This window comes from Phaenicophaeus curvirostris, chromosome 3 (genome assembly GCF_032191515.1).
Source record: "Phaenicophaeus curvirostris isolate KB17595 chromosome 3, BPBGC_Pcur_1.0, whole genome shotgun sequence".
NCBI lineage: Eukaryota > Metazoa > Chordata > Aves > Cuculiformes > Cuculidae > Phaenicophaeus > Phaenicophaeus curvirostris.
This window is the reverse complement of record NC_091394.1, coordinates 78,240,725-78,253,926: the sequence shown is the minus strand read 5'-3', so window position 1 is coordinate 78,253,926 and position 13,202 is coordinate 78,240,725. Positions and strand designations below refer to the sequence as shown.

The window sequence follows — 13,202 nt, the reverse complement described above, 5'->3', positions numbered from 1 at the left end:
ACAATATGTGCACTAAATTTTAGATATGCCTACACACCATTTAATTTAGAAAATAACGTATATGCTAATGGATAACTCCATGGCACTGCTGGCATATTCCTAAATGTTTAAAATAAATGTTTTCTTAATGTTTACTGGTATCTTATCATATTGTCATTAAAAATCAAAACTGCATTACTGTGCTAAAAAAAAAAAACTTACAAGCTAAAATGTTAGTGCATACATATCAATGATATAAAAATCACTACCACAGGGTTCAAAAATTATGCTGATAGCTTCATGGCACTTTGATAAAATGAACTTGTATTTTTGTAAGAGAAACGCCTACGTGACCATTACCTATTTCGTTTTTTTAGCTGTGCACATATCATATTGCAAAACTAAAGGAAAAGAAGCAGCATGCTAACAAAAACTGCAAACAGAGAGGAATATCATGCATAATGTTCACAACAACTCACAGATTATTAGTAAATTATCTGAAAAACAGGTAAGCCTTTCATGCCTAACATTGCTTTCATTTTAATGACAGTAACTCCCCTTGCCTTCAGCACCTATGTAAATGAAAGCAAATGTAAGCCAGGGAATAAGTCTACCCATTAAAGAAAAGCACTTTAGACAGAAAAAATCTCTAACCACTTTGTCCTCCTGGAGTTCATATCCACGAAAGCAAAAAAGAAAGGACAGAAAAAAGACAAAGAAGGAAAGAGTCACTTTCATTTTGAAAGTAAGCAGTAGTATTTGTTAGTGAAATAAACAAACAAATATCAAAGGAATTAATATATAGTCTGTCTTATTTCCCATAGTAATGAAGAAGATCTAGTGATAAGTGTCATATTAATAATTTTCTTAACGTTTCTGTGGGTGAAATTGAGGTGATTTTATATATCAAAGGAAATATTTGTATAAAGAATATGCACAAACAAAATTATTGTCAGAAAAATAATTCGGGATTTATGTCCTAATTACCTTAATAAAACAAATTGGGCATCTATAAGGAGGATGCAGAATTTAGCCCTACATGCCTTAGACCCCAATACTGCAAATGATTAGCACGTATTGACTCTTAGCATTTGCAATGAGTCCAGTGAAATGAAGAATGTTTGTTTACTACAGCCAGATACAGAGTGTGCATAATGGCATAACTGCATGTTATTCATAACACATCTTTAAAATGCTGAATTTTTAAAGCAGAGTTTGTCACAAGTGTTCACTGTATGTCATGTCAGATCTATATTATTTTTTTATACTCATAAATATTAAGTACAAACATTCCCAATGATTTTTATTTTAATTGTGGAAATTGTCTTTTTAGCTGTCTAAAGTAGTAAATGAAATAATATTTTAGAAAACAAAAATATTTAAAATGCTTTCAGTCAAAACTATTTCCCATTTTCATGAATGATGAATGATAATTTTTTCTTGTACCTTAACTTCACATGCCAACATAGCGACTAAATCTAGGCATGCCATTAAGCACCTGGCCATGTTGGAAATACAACTGCTCACCAAGAAAAGGTGACAACTCATTTTACAGCTTTGTTGTTCAGATATCTATATGACATGTAACTGTGTTCCTGTGCTCTTATAGAAATTTTAGGCTCCCCCAATACTAGAGACACAAACAAACAGGATAGAATACAACAGAGGCCAACCAAGAGAGTCAGGGCACTAGGGCACACAATATACAAGGAGAAGCAGAGGGAGAGAGGCTTCTTTAGCCAAAAGGCAGCCAGGGTAGGGAAGGTTGCAGGAAGAGAAGAACTACTTCCATTCCTCAAATACTTAAAGGTGAGGTAAAGGGAAGACAAAGCCAGAATTCTCTTGAAGATGCACAGCTAATGGAAAAAAAAGCAACAATCAAGGGACAGGATATAAGAAAAAACACAAAATCACAAGAAAGGTTGTGCTCTGAAAGAATTTGCCCAAAGAGGTTACAGATTCTCCATCCTTGGAGATTTCTACAACACAGTTGCACAATATCCTGAAAACCTGGTCTAACTTTGAAGTTAATCCTAGTTGGAGCAGGAGATTGGTCTAAATAACCTCCACAGGTCCTGTCTGACCCAACTTATTCTATGACCCTACGTATGGTAGTAAAAGAATAAAGTATTTCCAAAGACATCACGGTTTTTAGTGGTACTCTCGGAAACATCATTGAAAGCTATCTAAATCACAGGACTTCTAAGCATTATCACTCTGTATACGGAGACATATTTATCTGTACAGCATCAGGTTCCCTGCTACCTTCCTATCTGGACTTGCTCTCCTGCTGCAATAAGAGTGGCAGTGGTTGCTCAGAGATATTTTGAATGGAAACATCTAGTCCCTCGATTTCTCATCCTCACATCAGAAAAAAATACACTCTACAATTTCTCAAGAGGAGCATAATCCACAAGTAATTACTTTTAACACAAACCATAAGAAATCTGAAAAACTGTAAACGCCCAATCAGGTTGCTTTCTTAGTGTATTTCTTGCAGCTGCATGTAGGGGTAAGTAACAGCACAGAAGAGCAGTTAAGTCAGAGTAGTCCAGCTTCCCACTTCAAGGATACAGAAAGCAATTAAAAACAGAAGTAAAAGTAGCACATTTCATAAAAACATGGAAAACAGACAGTGATAGTTCAAACTAAAGTATTTAAATCAATTTGAAAAATCTATAAAGAATGAAAAATGAAAATATTAAGGTTAAAACTTGCACAAAGTTTTAAATGCAGCAAGATCCTTAAGAAAACACATTTTGATATTAAAAAGTATCATTTATTTTATTTTATTATCATATATCTTAGCTTAATGTTCTACCTGCCTGGGCTGACCACTCTTTAAAGCAGAATTGCTAGCTTCTGGCATAGTACTTAACATCTTCATAATTTTTAATGTCTTCAGTTTTACCTTTGGTTTTTCATCTTCTGCACTGTGCTGCTATCTCTGAAATTTTAAATAGACTATAAATTAGGCCTATAATATTTCAAGAAAATGCTTAGAAGTTGTGCTTTTTTTAAAGCGTTACTTATAATTTTCACTACACAAGATCTATATTTTGGTCTTTTGATAACAAGTAGTATTATGCGTAGTATTCTCTTCAAAGATACACACTAAAGCACAGGAAAAAGTCAACCTATACAAATTGGAACATGGGAAATTCAGACTAGTTATAAGGAAATATTTCTTCTAATTTTTTAATCCTGAGAATGGTCAAACACTGGAACAGGTTGCTCAGAATAGTTGCTGAATCTCCATTCTCTAAGATTCAAAACTCAAATGGGTAAGGCCCTCTGAAAAATCATGTAATTCAACATTCTTTCACTACGTGGTTGGATGAGAGGGCCTCCAGAGATCCTTTCCAACTCAATTATTCTGTGATAATTTTGCCTCATACATTAATAAAATCCAGCCTTTAATCCAGCCTACTCTTTTTAAATAACTTCCTCCTACATACAATACTCCTACCTGTAATTAAACATTCTGGTTTGTCATTCATATGGATTTCTTTCCCAATTTTATCTCTGTTCCAAAAACAATTACTAATATAATTTATCCATTATCCTATTTTTATGCTGTTCTAAGATAGTATTCCAGTTTAGCCAAATTGTATGTGATGTATATATGTAGAAAATTTTACCTATTAACTATCTTAAATCTTCTGCAAACTCAGAGATTATCTGCACCTCTTCATACTATGAATTATGTTCTAATCCACTCAGTAGTTTTTACCTAAGATATGAAGATTTTAAAACATTAAGAGTAAAACTACAATACAAAAGAAAAAATGTAAATTCATACAAGAAAAGTAAATTCAGATAACATAATGGAGCATATACACAAATCAGTAACAGAGATGACTCAGAAATAAAAATTGAAAAGACAGAAAAAAAAATCACACTACAACACTGATATATGCTTTAGAAAGAACAGTTTAAGAGTTTTGCGACAGTTTTTCTAATATCTATTCTTGTGCCATGAGGTTCCAATATCAGAAACTAGTGACTCATAAATATAGATCTGATATACTTCTCTGTTGCATCACTGCCTCATTTTGCCAAACCTTAATTTATATTCAAATCAAGAGTTTCCAAAAGCCACACTTAACTTTATTCACAAAAAAGTTAAAATAACACACTAAATACATCTTAAGACTGCACGCAAGGAGAACATACCAGCTCACATTTCTGAAAACCTCAGATTATATTAGTGAAAATCACGACTAATACTCATGTATCAAAGGTATTATCAGTAGAGAAGTCTCACTCTGTGTTAGGTCTAATGATATCCCAAGGAACAAGCACCACTTAGTCAACAATTAATATAATATATATAGGTATTTACAAAGTATATATTAAAAGAAGATGAAATATTTTTTCTCAGAAAGTCATGGCATAATGAAGAGTCTCAAATATTTCACAATGTAAGTGTAAGCTCTGCAAAGCACAGCAGTAATTCAAAAAAATTGGTGGATTTGAAAGGACAGTCAAGCTTCCAAATCCCATCATTCATACTGTGACCACAACAGTAATCAGGACTTGGTTCTCACAATCTGCCTATATTGAATAACATCCAGGATGAAGAGTCTCTTTTCAGAAACAGGCTGTGAAACATAGACATGTGAAATTCAAGACATGCCACCACACTTTATTAAACATCTATGAATACCTCCAGCTTCTCAGCTGCCTCTCCCCCATTGCCATCAAACACTCTTGAGTTCATAGCATCACAATGCAAGATGACTGACTATATGAGAGACAGTCTGGCCATTCATTTCAATATGGAAGACAAATTATTCAATTCATTTCTGTAACAACTCATGTTAAAAAAGCAAAAATCAGTCAGACTTTGGTGTTATTTGTTCTGTTCCACATGAAAACACAAGTATATTTTAATATTGTTTTTATGGGGAAAGGCCTTATCTCCATGAACATTCAGACACACAGAAATTACTGGAATTCCATCCCATGCACAAAATAAATCTAGAATGAGTCAATATCTACACCTTATTCTTTTAAAAAATAAAAAAATTCTAGAAGATCAGTTCTTCCCAGTGAGCCAAAGCCACTCTTAAGATAGTGCACACCTTAAGTGCCCAAAATTATCAGTTTGTCTAAAATTATCAGTTCTTTTCTGTGTCAAAATCATAATAACCTCTAAGGTTTTTGAAAGTTTGAAATAGAGTGAAGAGCTCAAACATGCCTTGCCTCTGTCAAAACACAGATCATCAATCTGCTGTTTAGTGAGATTCAAAACAACCACCAAATGAAAATAGTTTCAAGCAAATAATAACAGAAATAGTTTGTGCGGTTATCATTTGAAAGGAATGATCACATGCACACAGTGTATATTAAAACAGCAGGGTTCTCTTGAAGAATCAAGAGAACTAAGGTGTCAATACAGAAATGCAGATTCTGAATATCAGTTCTGCTAGGCATCAGTTTTCAAGAAAAGTTTACAGGCTGAAAAGGAGTAACATCTCCTGGTACAAAATTAGTGTTGTGGCAAGGCTTTAACTCTTACTGTTAAAGGACATCAATTTGAAAAAGTGTTTTGTTAGAGCAGCATACTACTATACCATCCTGGCAAAAGCAGGGTCAGCAGCTCGGGCAGGTCTGGGAGTACAAGGGGTGACATGAAGCAGGCTGTTCCTCCACTAACAGGATTGTGTCCCACAGAATACATGCAGGGGAAGCAGAGCGGGGCCCAAGACTCTAACTATGGTCAGCAACAGTTCCATGGTGATGAAGCAGAGCCAAGGCCAGCCAGGAAGTCAAGCCTACAGATTTGGGCCAGTGAGGGACTGGAACAGGCAGTGACACAGCTCAGGTAGGGACTAAGGCTGAGCACCTGAGCACAATAGCAGCTCATGGGTGAGGGGATGGAGGCCCCAAGAAGGCTCATTGCCAGCCTTACCCCTGCAGCTTTTTTTGCCAGGGCTGATCCCAGGTCACAGCTGCTCCACATCAGAGCTGCCTATGAGCACAGGCAGCTGAACCCTGTTTCATGTAAGGAGAGGGGAATGGTATTAAGGACCATGAGGTATACTAACTGAACTGCAGTCCTGGTAAGTTCAGGTATAACTTTCAAAAGAATACAGAGGCTGATCACCTCAAATAAAATAAGGCAGATCTTTGTTTAGAGGAGTCTTAACAATCATAGATGTTCACTAAGGCATTAACATTGTTCTTATGTAATCAGGACCAGATTTCAGGCTGGAAGTCTTCAATGATTTAATAATACAAATTCTATTTTATTCATGGAGAGGCTGAGCTGCAAAACTCATCCTAATTAGAAGAATAACTTTTACAGCCTCCAGTTATGAATTTACAACATTTAAATACAAGATTGTCATTGGAATAACTTAGCAGCCAACTTTCCTTTCTTTCAGAAATACTTGTTCTGAGATTCTCCAGAAAGAAGAATACAGTTGTGTTAGTTAGATTTTAAAGGTGTTACATGGACTAAACTGAAAAGAAAAAGGGGGAAAAAAACCCCCACATCTGATTTAGAGATATTCTTTCTTCAAGTCTGTAATGCCACATCTTTTCTACAGAAATGCAGAATCAAAGAAAGTCTTGTAAGTACCAAGTTAATTGTCTCTTTTCACATACAAATAAGTTTATCCCAAATCCTAGTGACTTAGAAATCCTGATTGTGACAGATTAATTCTTCGGTGCTTGCCAAACAGCAACAGAATTAAATGGATTACACATTAGGACAAGCATGCTGAAATTTCGTGACTCCATATGGGTAGACACAATGCAAATCCTGCAGTTAGAATCATCCAACAATGAGAACTCGATGGTTTCCTGAAAATCAAACATAGCCCCAGAGTAATAATCAGAATGTAAAGCTTTCACAGAACCAGAGGCAGCTGAGACAAGTTCCCTAGTTATACCTTGTGTGTTGTGCATAAAGTTGCTGGGTTCTATAAAAAAACCCAAAAATCTCTGTCTTTTGATGTTCAAAGACAAAGAAAGAAGGTTGTTTCAGTGGCTGCAAGTGACAGCAGGTTGCCAAATACCCTGAAAGAAGGTATTCAGCATGTGTTAAATTAAGTTTTCAAACAAGTACTGTTTTCTTTCTCCACAAATGAAACGTCGGTTTATTGAACTGGCATCCTGAGCTGTTGGAATTTATACTCACTGCATACACAGTTGTACCTATCTGGAAGCTGTATCTGTCCAATATTTTAGTGTGCAAATTTCTCAGCTGCATAAGCTTCATTCTGCTGCCTACTGTCTCATTCAGTGTGCATTTCCCCATATAGTAGTGTCCAGTTCTGGAATCCTCAACATAAGAAGGATATGGAGCTGTTGGAACAGGTCCAGAGGAGGGCCACAAGGATGATCAGAGGGCTGGAGCACCTCTGCCATGAGGACAGACAGAGAGTTGGGGTTGTTCAGCCTGGAGAAGAGAAGGCTCCAGGGAGACCTTATAGCGACCTTCCAGTACCTGAAGGGGGCTAAAGGAGAACTGAAGACTTTTTACAAGGGTGTGTAGTGATAGGACAAGGGGGGGTGGCTCTAAATTGGAAGGGGGATGATTTAGATTAGACATTAGGAAGAAAGTCTTCACAATGAAGGTAGTGAGGCACTAGAACAGGCTGGCCAGCAAATGTGTGGATGCCCCATCCTGGAAGTGTTCAAGACTGCCTTGAGCAGCCTGGTCTAGTGGGATGTGTCCATGATCATGAAAGGGGGGTTGGAATGAGATGATCCTTAAGGTCACTTCCAACCCGAAACATTCTATGATTCTATGATAATTAGAAGAAAGAAAAAAAAAAAAGTGGTATTTTGTGTTATCAGTGGTACCTATATTACTACAATTACTGCTTGCTGTTATGTGGTTTATTATTTCACTTTTAAACATAAAAGATGACAGTTAAAAGTCCCTTACTCCCATGAATTTTTAGCCCCCATCCTGGCTGAATACTCCATTCACTAAGATAATAAGCACTGCAGAAGCAGTAGTACCATCATTATCAGCTTTATTTGTTTGAGCTAGAAGAAACTCCCACCTAATGATAATTTTTGTACAACCTGAACTGAATTTTAATGCTTATATTTCAGGTATAATTCAGGCTCAAATGAAAATCATCCAATCATTCTGAGAATGCTAACCTAATGCTCCGACAACAGTCAAGTATTTCCATGTTTCACTCCTACTCAGGACCATGAACCTTGTAACCAATAGTCCTCCTTGTGAAGTGTTCTTTGCAACTATGCATCTTCTGAGATGCCATCTGCTAATGCTAGAATGTATTAAACTATTTAGTAGCAGAATCTGGTGTAAACAGCAAGAATTGGGCTTGAAACTTGATATTATAAAAAAATTGCAAACAGAGCAAACAGCTCCATAAAAGAACATTTAAGACATTTTAGGAATCACCTAATACAAGGTCCAAAGCTGACATACAGAACATCAAAAAATGTCTACAAAGACCAAAGAAAATTTAGCTCATTTAAAAAAGGAAGTTATTAGGAGTCACCCTTCAAGAAGCTGAAGTTGTATCCGTTAAGAAAAATGGAAGAGTTTGAATTCTAGTTAATTCTGGTAGACCAAAAATAATTTTCATTGAATGATACAGGTGGCAAATACAATATCAATTTATTCATTTTTAAGGAATTTCAGTGTCAGATAAACTGAATAATAAAAAAGTGAGTCCGACACCCTCATCAGAGAGATTCATAGAAACCAAAATAGAGTATAAAAATTAGCAACCATATGAATAAATTGTGATAAAATGTGGAAAAGTCAGAATGGCTTTAGTAAAGGGAATTTGTGTCTGTTACATGTATTAGAATTCCTTCAAGGAGTCACAGAAAAAGTGAGTAAATGAGATTTGATCATAGTGCTGAGCTGGCCATCCAAGCTTTTAAAGAATCTCAGCTGACATCGAATAAGAATAAATTCATCCATGAGAAAACTTGACTGATTAAAACACAAGAAGAAAACTACAGGGATAAATGGTAAGAATTTTTTAATGGAGAGGTATGACCAGTGATGCCTCACAGAGGATCTGTCTATAGAGATGCCCTGTCCAGCACATTCATGAATTATCTAAAAACACCAATGAATAAGAGACAGAAAAGCTTATTTATTCCACTAAATTATGAATAATAGTAGAAAAAAAGCCAACTAAAAAGAATTGGAGAACAGATTCATAATACTGAATGTCCAAGTCAGCTTAGAGAAAGACACATTTAGGTTATTCAGTAAGAAAAGCTTTCTGTGGTGTGGTGTGTGTATGGTGAAGCAGTGGAACAAACGACCTAAGAGGTGTAGATGAATCTCATTGGAAAACTGTCAAAAGAAGTCAGACAAATATCTGCCAAGTTCACATGTTCTGTCCTGAGGGCAGTCTAAATGATGCATCAGAACACTTCATTAGGACATGAAACCTTCCACCTGTGTTTTTAAGCACACAGACATAATATCTCAAATATCTGTCCTGATTGCCTTTTATATTCAGATGCAATTAATACAGAAATTATTATATGTCTTATTACCAGCAATATAGAATTCTATATTCAAAAAAAAAACCCAATAAAAATATGTGAGCTTACTGAAGAAAAAATTTTAAAATTACCTTAAGAGAATTCAAGGCAGTTCAAAACATTTACACATTATCTCAGTCAATTTAAACATTAGGAAATAGCAGATTATTTTATATTTTGTCAATCAAAAACCTGAGTCCATTATTTAAGCCTACCTTTCAATCTTGGATATTACATTTATATCATTGTCTCCTACCTTCCAAAGGATTAAGATAACATTTGCAGATTGCATTGTATTTTTAATGAGCATTGTACAGAAAAACACATATTTATGGAAATAAATTATACTGGAAAATTATGTTAATAAATATTAAATATTTATTAAATTATTATTGTATTGATTTACAGAAGATGTGTTTATAGAAAAGACTAGTATAAGACATTTTGAGCATTATAATGAATTATCTACAGGAATCTTTCAGGATCAGAGAAAGACATGTATCAAACATGAACATTTTATCTAAAACGTTGAATACACTGATCTCAGAACTGTTTTCTGTGATTACTTCAGTTCTGTTGAATTTTTTATTCCGATTTGAAATATTCAAATTGCTGTTTTACCTGTTGTTATAAACACCAGCTGTAACTCTATATTGTTAATGCATTTAATTTTTTCCTAACTATATTTTTGTTTGTATACTTGAAGGGGGCCTATAATAAAGCTGGAGAGGAATTGTTTAGAAGGGCACATAGTGAAAGGATGAGGGGGATGGCTTTAAATTGGAAGGGGGAAGATTTAGATTAGACATAAGGGGAATTTCTTCACCATGAGAGTGGTGAGGCACTGGAACAGGTTGCCCAGGGAAGCTCTGGCTGCCCAGTCCCTGGAGGCATTCAAGGGACAGGTTGGATGGGGCCTTGGGTAGCCTGATCTAGTGGGAGGTGTCCTGAGGCGGGGGTTGGAACTAGATGATCTTTAAGGTCCCTTCCAACCCAAATCATTCTATGTATATGTATAATAGATAACAAAGATCTAAAGCTCAATAATATAGTTCACATACTGTTCTAACACTAATTTTACAATAAACTTGTACAGAAGAGCCTGGGCAACCAGAAAAGAAAAAAAATCCTTGCTCTAACTTGTAATAATTGTTGTCCTAAAACTGGTTTCACTAGATAACCAGGTATACCACCCTATTTACAATATAGACACTCAGTCCTTCAATCAAAGAATTGTACTTTCACGAGTCTGTTACTAGAAATGTGGCATGTATTAACTTAAAAGCCATAGTCACAAGTGCAAAAGCCACAAGCCACAAGTGCAAATAGAAATTATCTGAAATGAGGACAGCTGTCTTCAAAGTCCCTTAAGTAGATATCATTACCTCCTTAAAGGAAATCCTTTTCAGCAGCTATGTGACTTGGATGCACAAGCAATGAATAAGAGATACTAAGCTTATCTTCGTAGAGAAGGTAGTTACTTAACTTTCATAACTCCATACCTTATTTGACCGTAAAGACACTCTTCCTCCACAGCGTGCACAGAATTTAGTTTGGCAATATGAACAGTTATGGCCACAGCCATCAGCAAATTTTGTTTTGTGGCAGATGCCACAGGTTGGGGCATCACCCTTCTGCTCCTGCTGCTGCTGTGATTCTTCACCCATCTTCTTCACTTGCTCCTTATACATTTCAAACTGCTGATGTAATTTTCTGCAGAAGAGAAGAGATCATTAATACTTGTTCGATTTAAGCCTATAAATACTTCACAATCACTAAACTGCAATCAATTTCATAACACAAGTCAGAAAGAAATACTGTAGTAACGTAAATATGTTTATGATGCTTCAGATGTGTAACTTTGAAAAATTACATCTTGTTCATTATAACTAAACTCTAGGAAGAGGCTTAACACTGATAACATGCAGCTTATAGTCTAGCTGTGGCAAAGAGACGTAATTTTGCTTTAGGATGTGACTAGTTGCAAGTACAGCAGTAGGAAACGTATTCTGAGCAATCCAAGAGCCTATGGCACTAGACAATAAACTGGTTAATAACAGAAAAAAAAATCTAGTTTATTCTTCAAAGTGTACTTTAAATTAATTCCACTGTACAGATGCAAGTATCTTCTCTTGATATAGATTACCTTCATTTATCCAACATTACTGCACAGAATAATGATTCTAAAATGCACATTTCCAGTACTGGCTGCAGCCCATAACAAGTCACCTCAGTTTAACAAGTTATTATAAACCATTTAAGCCATTCATATCATTATATAGGAACCGCCATCCCTCTCCAAATGCAACGCAGAAGACCAGCTTAGGTGTAAAATCCAGGGACAGTATTTTAAAATACACAGAGTTTATCTTGCGTTCCCAGTGAACTAAGAGTACATTCATAATCAGCTGCCATGTGCACACAAAACTGCAATGATACCTTCACACATGCTGCTTCATTCCTATATCCGAGCCCACAATAATCAAAACTCCAGTTAAATCTGTCTCATTATGACCAAAGTTACAGACTCTTTGCACAGTCTATAATGGCAGCTTTTCTCTCAAAGCCCCTATTTCTGAAGGTAACTGTTGTCATCAGGAATTTAATCTTCATTGTAAAAAGTTAGTTTTTTAGCTCTTCTAATTGCTGAAGACAGCTGGGAAGCCTGACACAGCATATTGTAAGAGATTCAAATATAAAGAGAAAACAAAAAGAACTTTGACTTCTCTTTGGTTTTTATCCTTGAAATTTAAAGGTTTCTGAGCAGTGATCTTTAAATTATTATGTGGAATTCAACTCACCTATTTTTTCTAAGAGAGATTGCAAATTTTAGCAATATAATTAATCTAGTTTAAGCAGTTTATTTAGCTCCCTGAACAGACAGAAACAAAACTCCCAAAATTAAACATTTTCTATGAAACATTAACATAGTAGACTAAGACAAAAAAAATAAAAGTTCAAGAAAGATTTATTTTTCTTTATAATTATCTTCTAGAGATTCCCAAGATGAGCTATTAAAAAACACACATTAAGCCTAACATAGAACAATCTCTTGGAGAAAAAGTAGATCTAGGAGACCAACTTCCTTTATGCAGAAATACATGCTTTATGTAGTTCAGGGAGCAATTAACGATACAAAATTATTTTATCAGAAGTGTCAGAGGCTCTTACCAAAACAAATATTACACTGAGTCAGTTAAAAACTACCTCAAACAATTATTTACCATGCATAGACACCCATACAGCAAGAATTCTTGAGATTTGTTTTTTTTCCAGGAAAACTCCCCTAGTAAGATGCTTCAGATGATACCACAGAGAAGTTGTGGGAACAAGCAGATCCTGCTCTCCATCAGGCAAGACAGGAGTCTGGAGGAAAGCCTCTTCTTCTGCCTACTAAAATGGTGCTTCAAACTCTCAATTGCCACTGACCCTTTTCCAGAAAGAGGGAAAGCAGGGTTACTTTGTGCTGCTTATGTGTAATCTACCTGCCGCTCTTGTCACTTGAGTTCATTTTTGAGTCCACACGCTATCCTCAGGACATAGCGGCTGCACGGTTCTGCCTCACTTTTAGCTCTTCTCTTCCACATGCATAAGCCTTCTGGCATGCAGCAGAGCAGTGAGAGGAGTCATGTCTCTGGCCTCCATGAGAAAGACATGAGCGTCGTCACTGCTCTCACAAGAATTTGTGGGGTCAGGGGTAAGTGGCTTCAAAAAGAGCT

The 13,202-nt window shown here is 35.8% G+C and overlaps 1 protein-coding gene across 50 annotated transcripts in view; it reads right to left on the bottom strand.

Moving 5' to 3' along the window:
• RIMS2 (regulating synaptic membrane exocytosis 2) overlaps window positions 1-13,202 on the bottom strand; it is a 465,641-nt gene that overhangs the window by 366,710 nt on the left and 85,729 nt on the right. For 46 of the 50 annotated variants that reach the window (XM_069854488.1, XM_069854498.1, XM_069854512.1 and 43 more), the window contains 2 exons: window positions 10,986-11,196; window positions 634-645 (listed from right to left, as the gene is read on the bottom strand). In XM_069854488.1, coding sequence (XP_069710589.1) covers window positions 634-645; window positions 10,986-11,196 — 223 coding nt within the window. The remainder of the gene's footprint in view (window positions 1-633; window positions 646-10,985; window positions 11,197-13,202) is intronic. The other 4 variants (XM_069854465.1, XM_069854515.1, XM_069854506.1 and 1 more) reach the window with 1 other exon arrangement.